The 23,792-nt window shown below is 38.1% G+C and overlaps 2 protein-coding genes across 2 annotated transcripts in view; one reads left to right on the top strand and one right to left on the bottom strand.

Annotated features, from left to right (window-relative positions):
* LOC134542459 (condensin-2 complex subunit H2-like) overlaps positions 1–13,333 on the bottom strand; it is an 89,134-nt gene extending 75,801 nt beyond the window's left edge. Inside the window, exons 1-2 of the mRNA XM_063386759.1 lie at positions 12,393–13,333; positions 5,829–5,969 (exon numbers count right to left, since the gene is read on the bottom strand). Of these exons, the coding sequence (XP_063242829.1) occupies positions 5,829–5,945 (117 nt within the window). The 5' untranslated portion in view covers positions 5,946–5,969; positions 12,393–13,333. The remainder of the gene's footprint in view (positions 1–5,828; positions 5,970–12,392) is intronic.
* On the top strand, positions 12,817–21,974 carry LOC134542460 (serine/threonine-protein phosphatase 2A regulatory subunit B'' subunit gamma-like). Its single transcript, XM_063386760.1, has 3 exons — positions 12,817–14,369; positions 17,711–18,030; positions 21,185–21,974. The coding sequence occupies exons 1-2, from the start codon at positions 13,270–13,272 to the stop codon at positions 17,946–17,948; spliced, it is 1,338 nt and encodes a 445-aa protein (XP_063242830.1). The 5' UTR covers positions 12,817–13,269; the 3' UTR covers positions 17,949–18,030; positions 21,185–21,974.
* The last annotated feature ends 1,818 nt before the right edge of the window (positions 21,975–23,792 follow it).

Genomic DNA, 23,792 nt, shown 5'->3' with positions numbered 1-23,792 from the left:
AACGGACTGCGAATACAAAAGGATGCACATAGTAGGTCGGTGCACGCTAGCCATACGCATGCGCTCACTTCCCCCCCTCCCCAGCAGTAACCAATGAATTCCCCGATATAAACTATACATCATTTTAAAGCTGGAAGTGTGTGCTACAATATTTACCTGAAGATTTTTTGTGTATTTCCAATATTTAAAAACATCCAGAACGAGAACTGCACATTTTGACACTAAAAACCCGTTTTTTTTATGTTTGTGATTTTATAACGCCTTAACTATCAACATTAAAGAAAATATTGTCAGAAACAAAATTAAAAACCAGATTTTTGAGAACAAAATACGCTATATATTTACTACTTTACACAATTATTTACATATTCACAAGCGATTTTGAAAAGGTCAACATTTTAGAACTTCCGAGAGGGGTGGGGGAAAAGCACAAGGGGGAGAGGCCGAGACTTTTGAGGAAATACGTGTCTTATAAGGGTCTAACATCTGACAAAAATTCAGCTTTCCCGGAATTAGTTGTGACAAAAAACCTTTATTTACTGGGCTATATGCACTAGAGAAAACTACACATTAGTCGACATACTTGCACTTGGAGACCATACCGTGCTAGAAGCATCATTCAGTGTCACATCATACTGCCTCACTAACACAACTACACCCCTGGCAAGGCGGGCCTCTTATGTCTGGCTCGCGAGCATTGCTCAGATGACTTGATGTAAGTTTTTGGACATACGCCATTGCTAAGAACTTTTTCTGTTGAAGAAAAACTAATAAATAAAATGAATAAATAAAAATACACAAAAAAGACAAAAAACACACAAAATTAAGCAATCAATTGCTGTTGTCAACAAGGATATGAACACCACAAAATATTCCGAAACAGGAATATGGTCAACAAACAAAGAAAAATGTACTAAGAGAACGAAAAAAAAAAAAAAAAAAACGATGACAACACAAAAATATTGAACCCAAAATAATTCAGCACAACAGTTGAAACGAGACAAAAATACGACAAAACGAAAAGACAAACAAATACAATAGTTTTACCAAAACAGAAACAAGAGACGTTTCGGGAACTGCTATCTGCTCCCGTCCTCAGGCAGAGACGCCCATGGTACGGGAACACAGGCAGGGGCGTAGCCAGGGGCGGGGGGATTTAGGGGTTAAACCCCCCCCCCTTAGCACCAAATCTTTAATTAATTTCTTATTCATCACTCAAATAAAATGCATATTAATATTAATAAAATTTTTACCATAACAATATTTAAATTTAAGAACCGAAAACTGCTAAAATAACACTATTTTACACCTTAAAATTCAAAATTTCCCGGGGGAGGACCCCCAGTCCGCCGCTTTAATACGGGGGTGGGGGTGGGGGGGGCATGCTTCTTAACACCCCCCCATACACAAATCCTGGCTACGCCACTGAACACAGGTGTGTTTTTTGTCTTTTTTGGGTATTTTTATTTATTCATTTTATTTATTAGTTTTTCTTCAACAGAAAAAGTTCTTAGCAATGGCGTGTGTCCAAAAACTTACATCAAGTCATGCACTCCCATTGCACAAATCTTTTAAAGATAACATAGATCAGATATTTTTGACCAAACATGATACGCACATAATCCAAACTTTGTTCGTAGATTTCAGTATTCAAAATTATTATGTCGAAGCATTTTGCTGAAAGAAGTAAGTGTAGGCTAAAAATATTTGCGACAAAAATCAAGACTAGCATACCTTAGAGGTGGGTCGAAAAGTATCAACCTGATACTTTGTCACTGATACGCTCCTGTATCAGGAACGCCAAACGAGTAAACTTGAAACGTATCAAGTACTTTAGTATCAGTTCAGATTTCGCCTGGAACAACACCACGGCCAATGTGCGCAGAACCCGATCGCAGATGACGGTCACTTGGGCGGAGCTTGTGAAAGGGGAGGGAGCAGGAACGACGAATAAGGGATAAAGAAGGGAAATAATGTAGGGGAGGAAGCGCAGGGGAAGGCGTTGAAGGAGAGGCGCAAAGCGAAATTGTTACGAGTCATTTGGTTATTGTCCCACATCAAAGTACGCTCAGTGCGCAGTGCGTGCACAGTCTCGTTCAATAATAAAACTAATGAAATTTTAATATTAAAAAGTACATTAATACAAGATATAATATTTATATTTGTGCACCTAACAGCTATGAAAATGCAAATAAATTCTCAGTTGACACTAACAGATGTAATCAACATATGGACTTTTTTTTCCAAAAACAATTAGTAACTAGTGTTTTCATACATTAAAAGATTACGATTTTATCAAAAATAAAAAATAAAAAAAACAGATACATACATTAGTGAGCATACTATATCAATGTTTACGTTTCAAATGTTTCTTCAGATTAGTCGATGATGATTTATAACTCAGTTTTTGTTTACACAAATTACAATTAGCAAACTCATTATTTTCCGTAAAAAAATTTCACACAAATGAAGTCTTTTTCCTGCACTTATCCATTCCTTATTTCACTATAATGATACTAACTACAAAGCATGACAGCCCGCAACAATGTACATGGTGGTAATTAATACACGGCCAGGACGAACTGCAGTGAATGTTCAACTGATTGATACTGGCTGTATCAGGCGGGCATGAGAGTAGCAGAGGTAGAGAATTACCGGGCGTGATGAATAATGTATCAGAAACACCGATACCTTTTTACGCTGGTGATGACGGCACGGAGGATGTGTACCCTGTAACGAGAATGCTGATACCTTGTCGCTTCCTGGAACCGCTACTGCTCTGATACAAAAGTATCAGATACTTGTAACTAGGTACATTACTGTATCAGTATCAGGATGGAACAGATACCGAAAATTGCTGTAACAACCCACCTCTAGCATACCTACTACTTTTGCTTTCCTCAACACTATGCAACTCCTCCTTGAATAATGAATGGTTACATATACTTTTTTTTATGAACTATTCTAAATCAGCATAAGTGAATTTTTCCCATGCAAATCTAAAAATCCAGGATTTAGCTTTCTCTGTCTGATTAGAAAAAAAAAACTGTGCTATGAAAATGCCAAAAAAGGCAATACATATATGAACCTTGTACAGTATGCCTATAAATACAGGGTGAACTAATTTAAGAACTTTTTTAGAACCTATTAATAACTTTCTTACTTTTTTATATCACTGGGTTATTTTTGCACATAAGCAAACCTGGACATAATACTATATATAAGTGCCAATTTTTTTGCTAGAAAGCCAAAACCTTTCAGAGACAATTTTCTTTTGATTTAAGTAGACCGTTTCCAACTATTTATATTTAATTTTTTACTCAAGAAAGGTGCCAGAAAGCCAAATGCAAGTTAGCACAATATAGCTGGATATTAAAGTTTCAAACTTCAAGCACTATTTCCTTTTATGACTTTTGTGACATATGGACACAATTTCATACACAAAAAAGTTAAGTCACAAAGTCAGGGCTCATGAATGCCTGTAACATGACTCCTTATTTATGAAACCACAAACACTGCAGTGCCTGGCATGTTAAAACCTGAGCCCAACTCACTATATAATCCCCCCCTTCCCTCCGACAAACATGCACGAGCCAATGGCGAGCCAAGCCCTGCCAACGGCCCCGTCCAAACAAGCTGGGTTAGGCTTGCCAGACACTGAGCCTGGTCCATCACAGGGAAACACCCGAAATTTCCTTCTCGAGGCCAAGCTGGGCCTGAGTCATGAGACAGACTCCTACCAACCAGAAAAATTTGGCTAAGGAATCAGCACAAAGTGAGGAGCCATCCCAGAATTTGCCTGATGTGATTTGGAGAAACCACGGAAAATTAAAATGGATGGACTGGTATTCAAACCCAGTTTCAACGCTCATATTGATGCCCACCTCACTCAGTCTGAGCACTCCAGCATCCTGAGACGAATGCACAGACGCACAGCGGCACTCTTTCTATTACACTTCCCAACAAAGCAGGAAAAATGATACAAAATGCAGAACAGTTGTTGCTGCACGCCAGATATCTCTGTATCTAAAGAGCTACAAGAAAGCAGCCACACATAGTCAATGTTCATTCATCATCTCTCCAACAACTTAACAACATGATGTCCACAATTTGACAGCTGCGTGCTACTCTTTTTTGGAGTCCAGGTTCACAGATATTTGGCAGGCAAAGAAAAGCTTGGGAATGGAGAGTGAAGGGGGGAGAGGGAAGTACTACTGTATGTGTATATGACTGATCATATTCATGACTCTTCTATTTCAAATAGTAAATACCTTTGTACTAATTAAATGAATTTCAATGATCACAACTTGTTACATGCTATGACTAGATGAACATTAACATAGGTTGGTAAATATAGTCCCAGTTAACTTGGCAACAAGCTAAAAAAAAGTCATTTAGGAAGTTAGCAGTTAGTGTAATGTCACTGAGTTTGAGACCATTAAAATACATAATTAGTTTCACACTAGAGATATAAAGTGTGTAATACACATATTTCAGGTTATTTTAATATATCACATGAGCAAAGCATGAAATTTAAGTCAGTAATAAAGCTATATAAAATTTGCCTGCAAGTCCAAAACAACTATTAATTAGGGCCTTGTTTAGTTGAAAAAAAAAAAAAAATCCTTCATAAACAATTTGTAACAACCCAGATTACAGCCTTCCTCATGCAATCCAGTAATAATCTTTTGTTATACATTTTTTTGTCAAATTTCAGGTTAGGTTTTCAAATGATGTAAAGTTTTTATTCTTTTTCGAAGTTAGACGTAAAGTGTTTCACCTGGTTTATTGTTTTTATTTTTAAAATTCATAAATTTATATTTCAAGTAATTTATTTTTGCTGGCTTCTTTGTGTGAGAAGGCATGCTGATGTGATTCTCCTTCGTTTTTTCCACGACCGCGGCTTTGTTTCACACGCTAGGTGTGTGAGTCACGGTCACAGGAGTGCGAGAAAGATACAAAATCGATGCGTCGTGGGGACAGAAGTAAGCATTTCGTGGAAGCCTCTGGTACCATCCACCGTGATTGGCTGAAAATTACGTCAGCGAGCCCAGGACACTGCCCGTACGAAGGAAAGGAAGGCTGTAAGATCAGTCATTGTCCGAGCGCCAGGCTAAACGGTCATTGTCTGAGCATCATTTTTGCAATTTTATTTTGAAGCATAACTTTGCGGCTACGCTCCGGGCGACGCCTAAGATCTTTCTTTCGGACATTTAAATTAATTAGAATTTTTTTGACCATAGTCGTAGGCGAAGAGCGAGGCGACAAAGGGTTTTGTCCAGCCGTCGCTGCCCGGAACTTATCTGGGCAATATAATGTAATTTGTAATAAGTTTACGTGTTTTTCCCCTTTACGGAGGTACCGGTTAAATTTTTGTTGTGTGCTCTGTTGTGCTAAATATTTTGTGATTTTTAAATGAATAATTAAAACCAGGTAAACCATCGAACATTGTTTATAAATTTCTTCTTTCTTCGTAGCCTGCAACCTGTATGTTCCACTCATCACCTAATTTGATCTAGCCGGAGGTGGTGAGTGGTGACAAATTAAATATTATGAATTTATTTAAAAGCATGTTCAAAAACACAAAATATCAAAAGCAAAATAATTTAGCATATTACTCCCTTAAGCATAGATGTAACTGTTCTCTGTACCTATATAAAAATAAAATAAAAAGCCAAAAACACTCCATTTACCATTTACTTACGATAAACAGTAACAATAAAGAGTCGTGTTGATTTTTGCATTAGAACTAAATTTAAAAATCCTGAAACACTGCAAAAAGGTGAAGAAATTTTCAAGCACATTATAGAGTAGTATGCATGACTCACCTTAATCAGGTTGACATCCCAGTTTTTCTGAAGATCCGAGGGAGGCTTCAGAATCGACTTCAGCATGGTATCAAACAATGCATCGTTCTCTGCGCCTCCCCAATCACCGTCATCCATCTTGGATTTCTGGACTGTTCAATCCTTGAAGGGAAAGAAAACTTTCATAGCAACTTTGATAAAACACATAAAACATAGATTAAAAGCAAAAACCACACCAAACTTGTGTGTGTCTGTGTCTGTGTGTGCATGTGCACACGTGTTTGTGTGTGTGTGTATCTACATATACAGATTCTGTAGTACATGATACTTGCTATTTTAATTTAGTTTGTCGAAAGATGCTGAACATAATAAAAACTTAATAACAAATTATGTCTTTTCTTTTTCTTTCATGTACTTTTAAAACCATAATTCATAGTTATACTACAAGTTTTTGTTATGTCCAGGATCTTTTTAAATGTCAGGTAATCACCAAATAATTCATACATTTTTTTCGAGTGACAGCCAAATTAAACTGAAAATATAATTTCTGCCAAAGTTCAGGCGCTTCAAAAAACATAAAACATTTACTAATTAGTAATTACGTAATTTTTTTGACTTTCATTTTCCTGAAACTATGGGCTTTTTACAGTAAACACAAAGTAGGTAAACTAATTTCTGGATGTTTACATACAAAAACTTTAGGTAAATCTACAGCAATTGTACAAACATGTGTATCTATCTAAAATGGTGTTAATTTTGCTAAAGTGACACATTTGAAAGCACATACGTCTTTCCATCCCCCCCCCCCCCCCCAAAGTAAGGGAAACTTGTCAATTCAGATCTGGAAAAGCTGTTAATCTCAGGGAATTAGGAATTTCAAGCTTGTAGCAAACCTGTTAAAACAGCACTCATAATGCACCAAAATAATTAAAATAAATTTAAATAAAAAAAATATTAAATCACACAACATTCAATATTTGTAGAAACATATATAAACAATTATAATTCATTACTTCATTATTTAATAAATAATTAAAATTAATAAATAAGAATAATCATTCAACATATTTATTGATTTTTATTGATTAAAATTTATCTCAATTACTTATTTTACCAAATCAAATAATTATTTTTATACACATATTTAGCTATATTAATATTGAATACTGAATAATTATTTTATTAAATTTTTGTAACAATCAATTTCAAACTATATCTGTGCGTGTTAAATAAAACAGAAGTAGGTATAACTTCTAACAAACTTTTTTTTAAAACAAGGTACCTACAACTTTCAGCATTTACACGAATAGATAACATATTTTCTACATTAAATATTTTACTGACCCAATCCTGTATCTACTAGCAATTTTTTGTAAGTTATCTGCGCTATTTATAAAAGAAGGCTTACTGTACAGTTTCCACATGAATCATTACTTTCCCTCAGTGCCACGTTCCCTGAATTAGAAATACAGGTAAAGCATCAGTGTGCTGATGCATTGGGAATAAATGTTTCTTAAATCATGGAATAAGGTCATATCCATTTTCTATTTTTTTTTGTAAGTGGGCTTTGTTATTAATCCATTCTAAGTACATTAAATTAGATTAATCAGCTAAGTTAAAAAAATTTCCATTTGGTCATGCAAAGTTTTAGAGAAGATTAAAAGTGAGCATTAAATTACTACCATATAGGCACTTCAGAAATAAAAATTTTAAAATTACAAAAATTGTGTTTTTTAGTACATTCATAAATTATGATACTTTGATAGCATTTTTGCAATACAGTAATCTAAATCTTTCCTTACTTATGAAACATTTTACACTTGGGTGTCCTTATGTTTCATTCTTGCCAAATTTCATGGAATTACATTATGATTTTCTCGTGAGTAGAACTTGGCACCAACTAATTTATTGGGTAAAAATTCAGGAACATAATAAATTTTTTAAGTTTTTTTATTTGTGTTTGTTATCTTGAGAACATGATGTGGAACAATTAAGGTTCGGAAATGTTAGCCTACTAGTTGATCAAAATTTTGAATTTGAATCCATGTCAGTGTCAAATGCAATTAAATACTACTGTTTAATTTCATTTCCTAAACTCTGCTTGTCAGTAAAGTTGTAGTTAGCTGCGAAAACAAAATTATTGAGCATAGATTAGCTGCATTTAAAATTTATAATAGTGTAGAATGTTGGTTACATTAGGTTAAGCGCAGGGATGGATCTAGGGGGATGCAGGGGGAGGGGGTACAGCCTGTGCCAGGTTAAAGAGGGTGCAGGTGTGGCCGACAAATATTTTGTAAACTACAAATAAGTGAAATAAAAGACAAACAGAAGAAGTAACCACACCTTGCATGGCCCGAACTACGAGCAGACGTACGTCACCACGTGAGGTCCTGTGTTGACTGCCAGGTTTCTAAACCCCCGCAATGTGCCAAGGTTGGCCTGTATTGCGCGGATCCCCCGGTTGCTCCGTGGCACGTTCTGCATATGGATATTTTTGGCCCCCTTGCATGCTCCAAAAAGGGAAATATTTGCATTCTAGTTATTCTGGACATCTTTTCCAAATTTGTGTTGCTACTCCCCTTAAAAAATATGAAGGCGACTAGTATTGTTAAAGCCTTAAGAGAGCAAGTGTGGAAATGTTTTGGTGCTCCCGCTATGGTAACCTGTGATAATGCCCATTACTTCCGGTCTGTATTATTTAAGGATATGTGATTTGAATGGGCAATTAAGCCCATCTACAGTAGTCCCTATTGCCCCCAGGGCAATCAGTCTGAACGTGTAAATAAGGTGCTTAAAGCCACTCTTACTGCTTATTACAGGGATGATCAGTCTTTGTGGGACAGTGAACTTGAATTCATCAACGTGGCGTTTAATTCTGCTGTCCATTTGGCGACAGGGTTTCCCCCTTCCATCCCCTTCCTGGGCCGTGAGTTGACCCATCCCTTGCTTAACTCCTGGGAACTGCCGCCTCTGGAACTCGCCTCTGACAGTGATTCCCTGGAGGCCATGCTTGACGACGTGAGTTGCAATCTCAAGAGGGCCCGTGAGGCTGTAGCCACTTCTTATAATGCTACGTGGAGACCGCATGGTTTTGCGGTTAATGACTTCACTTGGTTCTCTTAAAGAATTTTAAATTGCCGAAACTGGCTGATAATGTTAATTCAAAATTAATTTCTGCTTTTGTTGGGCCGTTTGTCATTGATAAATTTTTAGGAGACAATACGGTCCTATTGCGTAACCCTTCTGGTACTAGAAAATATAAAAAGGCCCATGTGAGTCAATTAAAGAAATTTCACCAATAAGTTTTTTTCTCTCTCTCTCTCTCTCCTTGACATTTAGTTGTTTGTTGTTGTTTGGGTGTTTGTGTTCCCCCCCCCTTTTTTTCTTCTTCTTTCTCTCCCACCGGAGCTCCCGCCACGCCCAGAAGAGGACTTCGGCCGCAGCGCACCCGACGCTCCTCGCCCTGCCCGAGATATTGTGACCGCAGCCGCCCGCCGGGTTCGCCGTGTCTGCGGGTCACTTGCTTGCTGGGACGTTGGTCACCATCACGTCACCGATGAGGAGCGGTGGCATGTGGCTCATGATTTATAGCCGCCGTGCGGCGTTTGCCTGCTTATGCTGCCCTAGGTCGGGGGCTCATCCCGTGAGAACAGCGGGTTCTGTGTACTGTCGTCGGCGGTCGCTGCCGTTTCCTGCCCGTGAGGGGCCGTGACGGGTGCAGAGACTGACTTATCCGCAGCGTCCGCTTCGGCTGGCCCTGCCTGCCAGGCGCCGAGCGTGGGCGGGCGGTGGGGACTCCCGCCGTTTTCGCCCTGGTGTCGCGCTGGCTGAAGGCATGCTGTTCCTGCTACTCTGGAATGAAGGGGATGCTGAAGCCGTTGGCTCGAAATTGAACTTATTAGGGACGTCCCGTTGTCTAAACTCTCTCTTCAGTGCTGAAGAGTCTTTATTCCAGTGGAAACACTGAAAAATCTGTACTATGTGTCTTTACTGTGGAAACTTAGGCCAGTCATGGACTCGCTTCAAGAAATCTTCATTTACGAACACTTTTTGTCATTGTATACAAATAGTCTTAAGTGTGTTGACTGGACATTTGAGCTCCTATACTTCAAGAGTGTTGTGACCTGACTTGCAGTTCCAGCTCGTGTCCTTGAGACTTGGTTGGCGACGCTCGCGGTTGCGCTCCGTCAAGGGTGGGGGAGTTGAAGTGGTCGGTGCGCTGCGTTTGAACTTCGCGCCGTGCAGCGGGCATTGGCGCTCCTTCCCTTCCTCCTTTTCCCCCTCCCTGCGTCCAGTGCTGTTCTTGACTTCCCCTCCTGAGGTGTCCGCACATGCGCGTTGCGCCTTCTGTTTTACTTAAAACTGCGTGTATTGCCTTGATGGTTCTTCTTGTTGGTTAGCAAATCATGTATATAGGTTGTTATAGCTAGTCAGTGCTGGTATTTACTGAATTCAGTATGTAGGTCAGTTAGTTAAATGTAGTGAGTGTGACAGCAGGGAGACTTCATGTAAGTGCTTGTAAGGTGGTGACCCTTACATTCATGTGACTTGTAACAGCTAAATTCTAAGGTATTCTAAATTGTTTATTTGGCCGTCACCTTTGAAATTACTTTTGGCAATATTTCTCCTTACTTTTTTTCATTAATAGTTTGCATTGCTACTCGTGTTTTGTCTGACGTTTCTCCCTGTTATGTCGTTACTTGTCTTTAGGGCAATTGGTGTGCAAATTGTCTGTTCGCTTTTGCGTAATGTATGTAGGTAATAACGTAGTGTTAAATTGTTATATATTATGCATTTGAATCTAGTTGCATTTTGCCTAGTGTAGGTTAGGCTGCGGACCCCCGTGTTAACATTTACGGGTCTTGTAATGTCTAGTGAAGCATTTGTCTGTATTAACGTAATTCTCAGTCGCTGCGATGATTGAGGGTTGTCTCTCTTTTGCACTTGTTGACGTTAATTTAACGAGAGATTATTCTTTACCTTCCAGTTTATATTGCGGTGTCAATATTGTATTTGTCATATTGAAAATACGTTCACGTATTTGCCTTCACATTAATGGTCACACACCATGACAATTGTACTAGTGTTATTGTTCTATGGGATACTTACTTAATTTTATATAATTGTCTCTGTATCCCTTTGGTAATTAATCTGCATTAATTTAAATGTAAAAGGTTTGTGTAATTGTATGAGGATCTACAATGAGGCTTTTGCCCACGATTAAAACAAAATGTGTTAATTTAAATACTTGCTGATTTAACCTTTGCATCTTAACTATCCTTGGCTATTGTTAATTGGATCACACTTTTGAACACAACACTGTTTACTCAGCTCATGGTATTATATTATTTTGGATTGTGTTACACGCGTTTGAAGGTTCTCGTGAAATTACTTCACCAGCTGACACTTTCCTATGAAGCTCATGGAAGCCTTCAATTAGTTAGGTACAATATAAGTTTGATAAAATTTAACTTAAAACTGTATATACAGCAGAACAGTGGAACCAAGCCCGCAAAGTGTAATTCATTAGGGAAGGTACAAGAAAGGAGTTAAACTAAAAACTAAGTATTGAAAGTAGTAAAAATGATTTAGTTAGTGTCAGTAATAATTGTACATTTGTTTTATATAAATTACTTATGAACTTTTGTTGTATTGTATAACCCAAATACATTTGAATTTGATTATCTGTGATTTTTGCTTATCCCCCCCCCCCCCTTCCCCCCAATTACCCTGGTTAATCAAGGTTCTACTGTATATTATACTCAGATTCAAAAAATATATGCTTGATTTGTTTATTGCTGTTGAAACAGAAAGGAAGGAGACAATTGGGCGGAGTGGGGGAAGGGGGGGGGGAGGAGAGAACTAATTAATACAATTTCTGGTGCCGGTGCAAGGCAGCCTAGTTCCACGCCTGGGTTAGGAATTTTTTAAATATTTTAAAATAGTTTGGATAGTTTGTTAGGGTAGGTTAGCTAAATTTAAACTACTGTAAAATCATTTGAGATTAATAACAAATTACCAATATTGAAACTAACCAATAATTTACTTTTTTGCAGTATTTTTAATGTAACTAACCATTCCCACAATTTAAAAGTAAACCTAGTGTCGGTAACATAACCTATTGTTAATGCAAATGTAATGCATTTTAAAAGTCACTCCACGATCCACAATAGTTACCAACGTTTTTGGAAAAAAAATAAATAATTCTAAGTGTTGCTGTTTGGTTTCTTCCCATTAAAGTGTTTATTTCAGTCCAAACAGATTTTTTTGCATGGAAGGCAATTCTGGGAATTTTAACATTAAATTTTTGTCAACTTATTCTTCTGATCTTAAGTTATAGGTCCCTGTACTCTCAAAATGTATTAATGATGATGTGTTACTGCTGTTGGGGGTCAAGCCCTACATTTAAATAATATTTTACGGCCGTGTTCGTTCATTGGCTGCTGTAGTTACATTCTACACAAGAATGAGGTTATGGAAAAATACTGTTTTTAAATTTTATTTCAAAGCAGAACTATGATTAATAATATAAGTTCAAACATAATTTTAAAAATATGGTTTAAAAAAATGGCTGAAATATTATACCTTTCCGATAACAGCAAGAATGCACCAAATCCGACGGTGGCCTAAATTTCTGAGTCAGCTTGGTGTCATGTTTCTAACGATCATCACTTCTGTAAAACATTAGTCAGTTTTAAATTATATTGCACACGTAAACATCTGTATAACCGTAAAATATGCTTTCGGTGGACGCCCAAATGTAATATTAATTCAATTAAATTCAATGTAAATTATATTGTGGACACTGTCCCCTAAAGAATACTAAGTACTACACGAAAACATTTGCATTAGAAATATCACTGAAATAGTTGCCATCATGACTAATTAATCAAAAGTACATTGCAAGTGTCTGTTTATCTATACAATAAGATGCAAACACACGTGTTTATTTTTATTTAAAAAAAACTTTCACAATATACACTTGGCGGCCGTTAATAACAAACAAAGCAACATGGCGTAAGTTAACTGTCTCAATACAGGGCCAGAAACACAACATCTTACACTAATGTTTTGTTTTAAAAGATCATTTAAACTTTATACAACTTACACTAAAATTAAAATGTTCTCTGTTAATAAGTCGCAGGATATTTAAAGCAGAACAGTGAATCTGTGTCAGTGTTTCAGCTAAATAACGCAAGTGTAATGGTCCATATTTTCCACCTCAATAACTTCCAGTCTCGTATGTTTGCAACCTTCTGTTGTCCAAAAAAAAAAAACACTTTGTTGTCGTTTCTTCACGGATGTTAAATCGAAATTATAAATGTTATTATTTTTCATTTATCGTCATTGGAAGCGTAAGATGTACTATTTAATATTAACGAAAACATTTTCTAGTTCAAGCTTTTCAGAAATTATCAGTACAAAGAGCGTAGGTTAATTACTTAAAATTTAATTGTTTATAATGGATTTGAAAAAATTGTTTGAGAAATATGCATCTTCACCGCCTAAAGTGGATCCTGCAGAAAATAGGAAAGTCGAAAGCGAACTTTTTACAAAATACTATACCGAGTGGAAAGGTAGTCGGAATGAACCAACTGGAGAGGCTTATAAAATTATACCGAAATTTTACCACAAGCTGCCCAAAGAAAGTGAAGTGCTGTCGCTGAAACTGCGGGAAGAAGCTCGTGCCATATTTCTGCAGCGCAGGGGCAAGGAGTTGCTGAGTAATGACGAACTGAAGGCACTGTGGACCTTGCTGGAGAAGCATAACAGCCCGCCGCACTCGGACGACGACAAGCTGATAGACTACGATGACTTCCTGCGGGTCGCCAGCCTGGGAGGGCCCAAGTACAAGCCCTACTTCACCCCCGTGGTGTTCGCGAACCTCCAGCACGGCGACCCTTACGGCAGGATCAGCATCATGACGCTCTTCAGCTACGTCATGAAGAAGGTGTGGTACCACCAGACGCGCATCGGCCTGTCGCTGTACGACGTGGTGGGGCAGGGCTACGTCCGCGAGAGCGACCTGGAGAGCTACATCTTGGAACTGATCCCCACGCTGCCGCAGCTGGACGGTCTGGAGAAGTCCTTCCACAGCTTCTACGTGTGCACGGCGGTGCGCAAGTTCTTCTTCTTCCTGGACCCGCTGCGCACGGGCAGGGTTCGCATCCAGGACATACTGGCCTGCAGCTTCCTGGACGAGCTGCTGGAGCTGCGCGACCTGGACTCCCAGAAGGACCTGCGGGACTCGAACTGGTTCTCCGCGCCGTCGGCGCTGCGGGTGTACGGGCAGTACCTGAACCTCGACAAGGACCACAACGGCATGCTGAACAAGGAGGAGCTGGCGGGCTACGGCACGGGGACTCTCACCCGGATCTTCATGGACCGCGTGTTTCAGGAGTGCCTCACCTACGACGGGGAGATGGACTACAAGACGTACCTGGACTTTGTGCTGGCCATGGAGAACAGGCATGAGCCGCAGTCCTTGCATTACTTGTTCAGGATATTGGACATTGACGGCAAGGGTTACCTGGACACCTTCTGCCTTAATTACTTTTTCAGGTACTTAGGCATGATAACTGACAGATCTATTCAAATAGGGTGGTCTAACATCTATGTTACAGATAAAATTACCATGTATTAGGCATTTTGTAAAGAAGACAGTTCAGTCTCTGCTCTTTAAGGGTCATGCCTACCTGGGCACACATACGATGAGCAGAGCTCCAAATAAAACTATATTGACATTCAATAATTTGACATGTTTATGGTCCCAAACGTGCTGGATTAGCTTTTACTGTACCTACCAAGTGTTGAAAAAATAATGAATTGGGTGATCATCTGAAAGAAAGTAATGCTCAAGCTATCCGAGTGCAGATTGTTTACAAAAAGCATTTATGAATGTGCTGGGGGGAGGGGGGATGAGTAGTTCTGTTTCATTATTTGGTTTATACTTTATTTTAGAAGAATGAAAATCGCTAAAATGCATTTTTCAGACTAGTTTTTAGACACAAAATGCCTGGTACAGATTCTTGAAAACACTAAAGGGATATGGATTACACACCTGTATCTTTATTTCTCTGCCATCTAATTTTACAGTTACCACTCAAATTTCTAGTTGCCTCTGCACTATGAGAAGATTGCGTGCCAGTTCACAGCCTTACGCTTAGTGCCGATATTGTGCTAGAAGCACCCCCGAGCGGTGCACTTGTCATCTCACCTGACTAACACAAATACACCCTTGGCCATGCAAGCCCTTTAATTCAGCATCCTTAGGTTCAGTACTCTGTGATCAGTTACTGATCAAGCAGCTTGCGTTCAGATTGTTTTTGTGTATATTCTGTTCTCTGGAAGGTTACATATCATGTCTGCACAATATTACCACTGTGTAGGTACATTTAGTTTACAGCCTAGAACAGCCTATTACAATTGATTTTAGATATTATTTAATGAATAAGTATGAATATTTTTGGTATTATTGATGTGACAACGTCTAATAAATTGATGAACGCCGGCTGCACGCACAAAAAAGTGTCCCGTAACGCACATTGTCCCTCTACGGATGTCCCACTATGGATGTGTCCTGTTATGCTCATTGTACGCATGCGTGGCATCTCTCTTCCACTCGATTGGAACAACCATGGATTTGACTTTTCAATCATGTTTTCGTCATTTGAATTATTAAGATTATGTAATTTAACGATCGTCCACCGATTTTCAGCACAATCGGTACAGTTATTTAAAAGTAATGTTGAATATTCAAATACGTTTTTAACCAACAATGGTGTTTTACAGTTACACTTAATAATTCAAATTACACCCGGGATCTTTTGCACAATGTTTAAAAAAATATTGTAACCCATTATAAATAAGTTTGGTGTATTTGGGATACGTATTTGTTATAAAATTGTATTATAAAAACGAAATAATATTATTCCCTTACGGTGCTGCCATCTACGGTGTCGGACGCGAACCAAACAAATCCTGCTCTCTATTAGCTGGCGCGGGAACCAGGCACTCGTTAACACATATTTTCCTTTGTTTATCGCGAGGAGCGTTATTATTAATGAATTATAAATAAACTTTCGTGCCCGGGGCCACATTTGCTTATCATTTTGAGCACTGGAAGACATAAAAACATAAAATATTCTCGACGAATCTTAATCTGTGGTTTTCATTGCTTATTACAACAATTTCTGCAATAAAGGTTAATTATTCTTGCATTTTAAAAATCTGATTACTAGTATTAATTATTCTTGCATTTTAAAAATCTGATTACTAGATAGTATAATTTCAAGTATTTATTCTTTTATTATTAAAAAAAGTAGCATCTGTCGGCGAGTGCAGTAATAATAGGTTATGTGACAATTGACAAAAAAATTATGGTGATTCATATAATTGATGATAGATATTTGATTATAGTTAATTTATATGAAAACTTGTTCATAATTATATTTAAACTTTATAGCCAAATGCGTGTTTTTAAAATTAAATACAAGTTATCTACACGTGAACTGTTTCGTCGACTGTTTATAAAGTGAAGTGAAAAGTTAATGTGGTTTTTATTGCCTATTACAACAACAATTTCGGCAATAAAGGTTAAGTATTCTTGCATTTTAAAAAAATCTGATTACTAGTATAATTTCAAGTATTTATTCTTTTATTATTAAAATAAAAATTGATTAAATTTTATTCATAAAAGTATGCAATCATTTCATCAATGTTTTGTTATGACGTCACGTTAAACTATCGTCCGTAAACCGACTTTACATTTTTACAAATTTACTTTTTTTTTAAACTATAATGACCTTCGATAATTTGGCATGGCAATGGTCTAAAATGTGCTAGTTTAGTTTTTAATGTACTAAGTTTTGAAATGTTATTAACTAGGTGATCTGAAAAAAAAAAAAAGTAGTAACAAGGCCTTTGAAATTGTGTAAATATTTTCTTAAAAAATGGCAGTCCCAAAAAAAATTGAGGTAAAACACTATAAAGATTCTACAAAGTTACAAATATGACCAATAAAATTTGAACCTATTTTCATAGCACTTCTCACTATAAAATATCTTACAGTAACATAATGTTTTGAAAATAAAATTATACGTTTCAGAGAAAAGTTGAGCATAAGATACTTATATAACAACATTTTTCTCTGCTGAGACAATTTAATTGAACTTTCATCTAACAAATAAAGAATAATCCCGTAGTAGGTACCTTATTATGCACTTCCATCAAATCTGTTTTCATGAGAAAATGTACCTACTAATTCATTAACTATAATTATAGAAATAAATATTAAGCATTTATAAGTGACTGTTTTGTTTCTTAAAGTGACATTTTAAAATTAATTCTGAACATATTTTACGCAGTGTGTAATTGCTCAGGATTTCTAATTATACTTATATAGTGGGGGCAAATGTCTTGCGAGATGTAGCGGGTGGGTGAATTGCGTGAGAGGTAATCTAGGTGGGATGGGAAGTAGGGGAATGATTTACATATCATTGGGGCGCGACCAAGGCGGTTGAAATATATCCATAGGCGCTGCAGTTTGTTTTTTTTCAAGTGCTGTACACCTACCAGTTCAAATATGTCACCATGTAGTACTTAGCGAGAGATCCACTGATAGGTACACCAGTGTCATTACAGTTATGATTGTTGATTTCAGTACGGTTGATGTGTAATCAGGCCATGCCGAGTTGGCGCTGTTTGGTTCCGTAGGGCCCCTCCCACTATTCGGCTCTGCTGGTCGTCCGTTCCGAGCAGTGCGTTTCGATCAAAGTATTAAGCCCGTGCAAGATGTTTGGCCCGCACTATACATGGCCCCCTCTCCATTTCCATTACACTCCCACCTGTCCTGCACACAACTTACTCTGTGTTTGCCGATGATGCACTGTGGCGTGCTGCAGGGCGATTCAGGAGCTGATGGTCCGGCACCAGCAGGAGCCGGTGTCCTTTGAGGACGTCAAGGACGAGATATTCGACATGGTAAAGCCACGGGACCCGTGCCGCATCACCCTGAAGGAGCTGATCGCCTGCGGCCAGGGCGGCACCATCGTCAGCATCCTGGTCGACCTCAACGGCTTCTGGACGTACGAAAACCGCGAGGCCATGGTCGCAGAGTCCTCGGGAGACGCGGCGGTGTGACTGTCCATCATCCACTGCAATGCAGAGGCGTTGTGGACGGAATGTCTGACAGTTTGTATGCCTGCCTGCCCACGGTACTGTGGTACGTAGAATTTCTTAATGCATTGCCTGACTCTGCATTGGTTTTAGTCTTTCCAGACTGCACTGTCACACATTATGTATTTGGTGTGTGGTAAATGCTTTGTTTTATTCTTGCTACCAACACCATCTCCACCTAATTTAAGGCTATCTACTCAAATCCACAGTTTCGTTGCTCAGATAGTATGAAATTTTCTTATGTATAAGAAGAGACTTTTATTCAAGGCTAAAGCTGTTTCTTATGTTACATGACAGGTCATTGTGTGTGATGGTACTAAACTAGTGTCATATGGAGTTTGCCCACCTGGGGTTTACATAGTTCTTGGTCGGGGGGATGAAGAAGAGCTATTTTTAAAATGAATTGTCCAGCATTAGCTTATGTTAGTACCCGTGTATCCACACTAACCTCCACGTGTTGGCATTCTGTATCTGTCAATCTTAACATTTTGATTAGGTGTCTTTTTTGTTTGTGCTGCAAGATTTAATAGCAAGGTAGTTAAAACTGATTCCTCCCCCTGTAGAAAACTGCACCCCTAAACAATATTAATGAGAAGGAAATTTATTTTCATTTTCAGACATTTTTATTGTGAACTTCACAAAAACACTGAAATGAAGTAATATACGACTTTACACCAAAATTCAAAGCAAAAAACAAAAAGTAAAAAATGCAATTCATAAATATTAAGTTTTATCTTTTGTTAAACATATTTATAACATTTTACTGAATACAAAATATGTTTCTACTGTGTGGTTTTTTTAGATCACAGTAGGTTTACGATAGCCCAGAATCCAACGGTCCAATGGTCCGGCACCAGCTAGGAATAAACGGACTGAGGCCAAATAAGTGAACTTAAACTAAAAAAACTATAATTTTTTAGCTAAGGTTGAAATAATCTCTCACAGTAGCCGGAAATAGTCGGGAGCGTACGGCACGGTTCGGGGTTGTTTGGATTGATTGGCACACTTCGAGTTTCTTCAGAATAACTCAGCAGATCTTAAGGCTCGTCATTACCTATGTCTGGTGGGCATGGCTCGTCTGTAAGTTCTCACCTTCAGTTTTGGTTGTGTTTCTGAAGGGGTTGTATATTTTGACTTGCAAACATAAATCCATAATAAATAAATCCCACATAAATCACATCCAATCTATTTATTTTACTACCTATTTCAAAATAATTTTGGCCTGTGTTTTTGTTAAATGGTAAACCTTATGTTCCTGTTGAACAATATTTGCAGCTGAACACCCTCTTGCAAATGTATTTGCTCTTTAGCTTAGCGTTCATTGTTCTGGCATTTTAGGGTAATCTGGCACCAGCTAAGTCCCGAATGTGTTGGATTATCTGAAGTTAAATATATGTTGGATAAGTAAAGACAAAAAAAAATGTTTTATTTAAAGACTTAGCTAACATTTAAGTAAATACCAGTTGTACAAGCAGTCAGTATCTGACTGCAAACAAACATTGTGAAAGGCCTACATAGAAACATCACAAAGAAATTTATATGTGTAAGAATTTGAACTATCAACATTGTACATTGATTTTTTTCTTTTGTATTAATAGTATAACAGTGATGAAAAATTTATTTTAAAGTTGAAACTATGTCAGCACCAAAAATAAATTCAAACAATGCAATCAATTTTTTTTTTTACCACTACATGGTTTTAGGTTTTAAAACTTAAAATTTGATATGATATAATTTGAGAGATTTTTTTATGTGTTTATGGTTAATACTAGTGACATATATAAAACATTCATAATTCATAAATATAAAACCACAATATCTTGACTCTAAGTATTATTTTATGTACACATTTTAAGTGTATTACCATGAATTCTTGAAGCTGTTGATAACAGCCATGCTTGGTATGTACTTGTTAATTAATGTGTGTTAATTTTTTTATGACAAAGACAAAATCCGCTATTTTGGTCAAAAGTTTGCTTTCTTATAATACCGTGAAATCTTAGCTCTATTCATTGTTGCAGCTTTACTTAACAATGTGTGTGTGTGTGTGTGTATATATATACACACACACACACACACACACTCTCTCTCTCTCTCTCTCTCTCTCTCTCTCTCTCTCTCTCTAAAGTCAAGCAAATAGAAAGTTAAGTTTTTTGAAGAAGCACATTAAAATTAATAAAATTAATCAACTTACCGACAGAAGTCAATATTTTTGTGTACTTTGAGGAATGTTTTTTGACGTAAAACGTCTTTAAAATCACACCGAAACATACAGGTACCAGCAGGGGTGCAACAACTAAATTTCCAAAGGGGGGGCAATAAGCCTTTTTATAAAGAATCATCGATCCCCCCTATTGAAGCGGGGGGTCCAGACGTCCTCCCCCGGGAAAATTTGTATTTCAAGGTGGAAAATGGTGCTATTTAAGCAGTTTTATTATATAAAAATTGATTACACAGCACTTTCTTTGCCTCCGTTTGCCCCCACTTCAAGGTTTCAGAGGGGGGGCAAAATACCCTTGCCCCCTCCCCCCCCATCCCCTGTTGTTGTGCCCCTGGGTACCAGAACAGAAATTTGTACCACAATGAAAAGGTCCATATTATCTTGCTTTAATAATTCCCTAACTATTAGTCTTGGATACGTAAGTGTGGTGACATTATTTAACGTTTAGTCAGCTTGCTGATACGACCTTGAGTTTGCACAACGGGCAGGCGGATTGGTGGGGAAGGGAAACCACACAGATTGGTCAAAACGGCCCTCTTGTTCCTTTCTATTCAGTGCAGTTCACAACTCAGACGTGTTAGCATGATGATGTGTGTTTGTGTATAGAGTTTATTTAGATTGATAGATTTAAGCCAAAAGTAGTATATTTTTGCCATATGTCTCTTATTTCTTATGTCACAGGATAGTGTTAAACAAAATTGTTGTCGAAAATTAATCAAAATAAATAATAATGTACCAGTCAGTGTTAGTTTTGTATTAAAAGTTTTCGTACGCAGTCAATTTCTCATTTTCAGTTCAATCCATTACACAAGAGAAACTCGCTTACATAGACATTTCACGTTAAACCAACGGCCGTGTGTCCCGATAAAGCCCCACCCAATATTTTTACTGATAACTTCAATTGTAATGATATCATACTAAGGATCTAAAAAAAACTTGACAATGTAAAATTAATGTGATTTCTGAATACTGTCCACAGGTATTTGAAAATGGCGTGTGCTTGCACGACAGCGCACCACCAGGAGTGCAGTAAGACTTGTTTTAGATAACGGCTGCGCGTCAACAAACAGTTGTGGGTCGTGAGACATCGTGTGATTGGGGTAGAGCACTTACTATGAGGCAGTCCAGGACAGTGGAAGCCAACAGAACATTTCTTATGTGGTGTCTTGACTGAATGACTTTAGATTCATTTATTTTGTAGTAACGTTCTCAACATTCTCAATAGAGCTTTTTGTATAGGCCAGCCTACACCATCCAGTGCCATAAGCTCAATACTATCTTGGTTTAGATTGTTTACAAAGTGGTCAAATGTTCTGAATTGAGTGATCCATTAACATTAGTGGTGATGTTTTGTGGAATGATTTTTTTTTGTCCTTGGAACATTTTTTTGTATGTGCGAATAAAAGTAAACAAATCTATTGAAGATAGCATGAATCTGAACTAGTGTTTTTTTTGTATATGTTTTATTTTTTTAACAGCATGGGTTCGTGCACCTTGATATTTTTTTAACAAAACCAAGAATTAAAAATGTTTTACTTTCTCATTTTCTTAAAAAAGGAATTAAGCATATTGTTGTTATCTTGTGCCTTGGGTGTATCTGAGGGGGGGGGGGGACAAGGGGTATATCTGCCCTCCCCCCCCCCCACACACACACACACACACACACACTTTTCCAAGGTGGCAAGGCTGTTTAGTTATAGCAAATTTGTAACTAATCCTCACAAACTGTTGTTCAAAAAAGTTTTCTAATAAATTAAGTTCTTCCTTTTGTTATTGTTTATTAATGTTTAGTCGCATTGACACTCCTCCATAAAAGAAGTTGAATTCCATAAAATGTCTCCTCTACTTCCCCCTCCTGTGGGGTTCCGAAAAATGCTCCCTTATGTTTTGAGCTGCATACACCCGTTTCATGTGCCTTCGTTGGTTTGTTGCATATTTGTGTTTTTTTGTTTTGTTTAAGCAGAGTAATGGGTAGTTGTGGACATAAGATTGTGGGGAGGGGGGAAGCAAGAGAATCGGCATCCCTTGAGCCATTGACAGAGTGCACTTCGTCAAATTTTCCACGTTTCCGAAACCATCTCGTTTGCTCGGCACCAGACGTTTGGGCGCTTGTGTGTGACCCAGAGCCTCCTATTTCCAACTACATGCGTGATGTATATTTTCGGCAAGTCTTTGACTGCATCCGAATACTAGCCTAATCGGGCCCTTAGCTAAGGGAGCCACTAAAAGTTGCTTCCGAATTCTCACAAGGGATGCCGATGCAGGGCTGTAGCCAGGATTTTGTGAAGGAGAGTGTTATGTATAAACATTTTATCATTTTTATGATTAAGTTTTCTTTATAATGGAATTTCAAAGATAATTGATTGTCACACTGAAATCTCAGTAAATAGAAGATTATTATAATGCCAAAATTAACACATGGAAATTTAAGAAACAATTTTGCTTGAGAAAAGAAAACTGAACATTATTAATGTTGATTTATTTTTAATTGTTTGTTCTTTAAAAAATTTATGATTTTGTTTAAATAAATCATAAATACATATAAATGTTATAAAATATATGAAACACATGTCAAGTTTGTATGAAATAGATGCTTACAGGAATGATTGTGCAGACCGGCATTAAATGTAGACTATACTTGTAAACGCAATTCCTGCCACTTCAGTGCATGAGGCATGTCGGGCTATATTGGGGTGGAAATAAATTATTTTAACGCACTAAAGATTTAAATGATCCTCTGCCACCAGAGGCTAACTAAGGACGAGACAAGCGGAGGGAGGAAGGAAGGAAGTTGTAGGTAACAGCTCACACCCGCAACACGAAGATCCGCCTGTATCGCCACCAGGTCTGTTACTGCCGCCGCCGATCCATCATTAGGTCGGCGTCGTTTTATATATACACCTGGCGAACTCCCGACATGGAAAGCTCTCGCAGCCCTCAGAAGTGTCGCTTCATCAGAACCCCCGACTAAGGTGCGACAACAGTGGCGTCCTAGTGCGTCACTTCTCGCAGCGGTGCTCTCGGGACGGGCAGAACACACCGCGCGAGACAACAAGGCTCCAAGGCTACTTGGAAAGGCACCGGGTGAAGGGAATGGGGAGGCACGGGCTTTACCAGAGATAAGCTCGGCCAGCGCACCGCTGCGGCTATCGTATAACACTATATTTCGAGAAACTCAATACACAAGCACACGATTCACCGACCGATAGCGCCAGGTTTTACCGGGAATATCCCCCCCCTACCTCCACCCGCACCTTCCACTCCCGCGCGCAACCCCTTCCCGTGCCCGCTCGCACGCTACGGAAAGTCGACGTTGTTTCTGAGATAACTTTTCAGGGGGAGTCAGGATTCTACCGATAAACCTCATCAAGAAAAATACTTGGAAAACATATTAACGACGTACGGTATAAAGGGCTGATTAAAATACCTCCCATCTTGTTAAAATTCATTCAACATTTAACACAATAAAGTTTTCCCTTTGGCTTTGTGAACTTTGGTTCACGCCATGCGCCACAGAAGGCAGCACCGTGGTTACACATTTCCGTTCCATGGAACTTCTGTTCCATTCACGAAATTACTACTGTCAA

Source organism: Bacillus rossius, assembly GCF_032445375.1.
Source record: "Bacillus rossius redtenbacheri isolate Brsri chromosome 4 unlocalized genomic scaffold, Brsri_v3 Brsri_v3_scf4_2, whole genome shotgun sequence".
Taxonomy (NCBI): Eukaryota; Metazoa; Arthropoda; class Insecta; order Phasmatodea; family Bacillidae; genus Bacillus; species Bacillus rossius.
This window is presented reverse-complemented; position numbering and strand designations above follow the sequence as displayed.

Coding starts and splice junctions, on each gene's coding strand:
- LOC134542460 (XM_063386760.1), top strand. CDS start 13,270: ATGGATTTGAAAAAATTGTTTGAGAAATATGCATCTTCACCGCCTAAA. Junction 14,370..17,710: donor TGCCTTAATTACTTTTTCAG/GTACTTAGGCAT, acceptor GGCGTGCTGCAG/GGCGATTCAGGAGCTGATGG.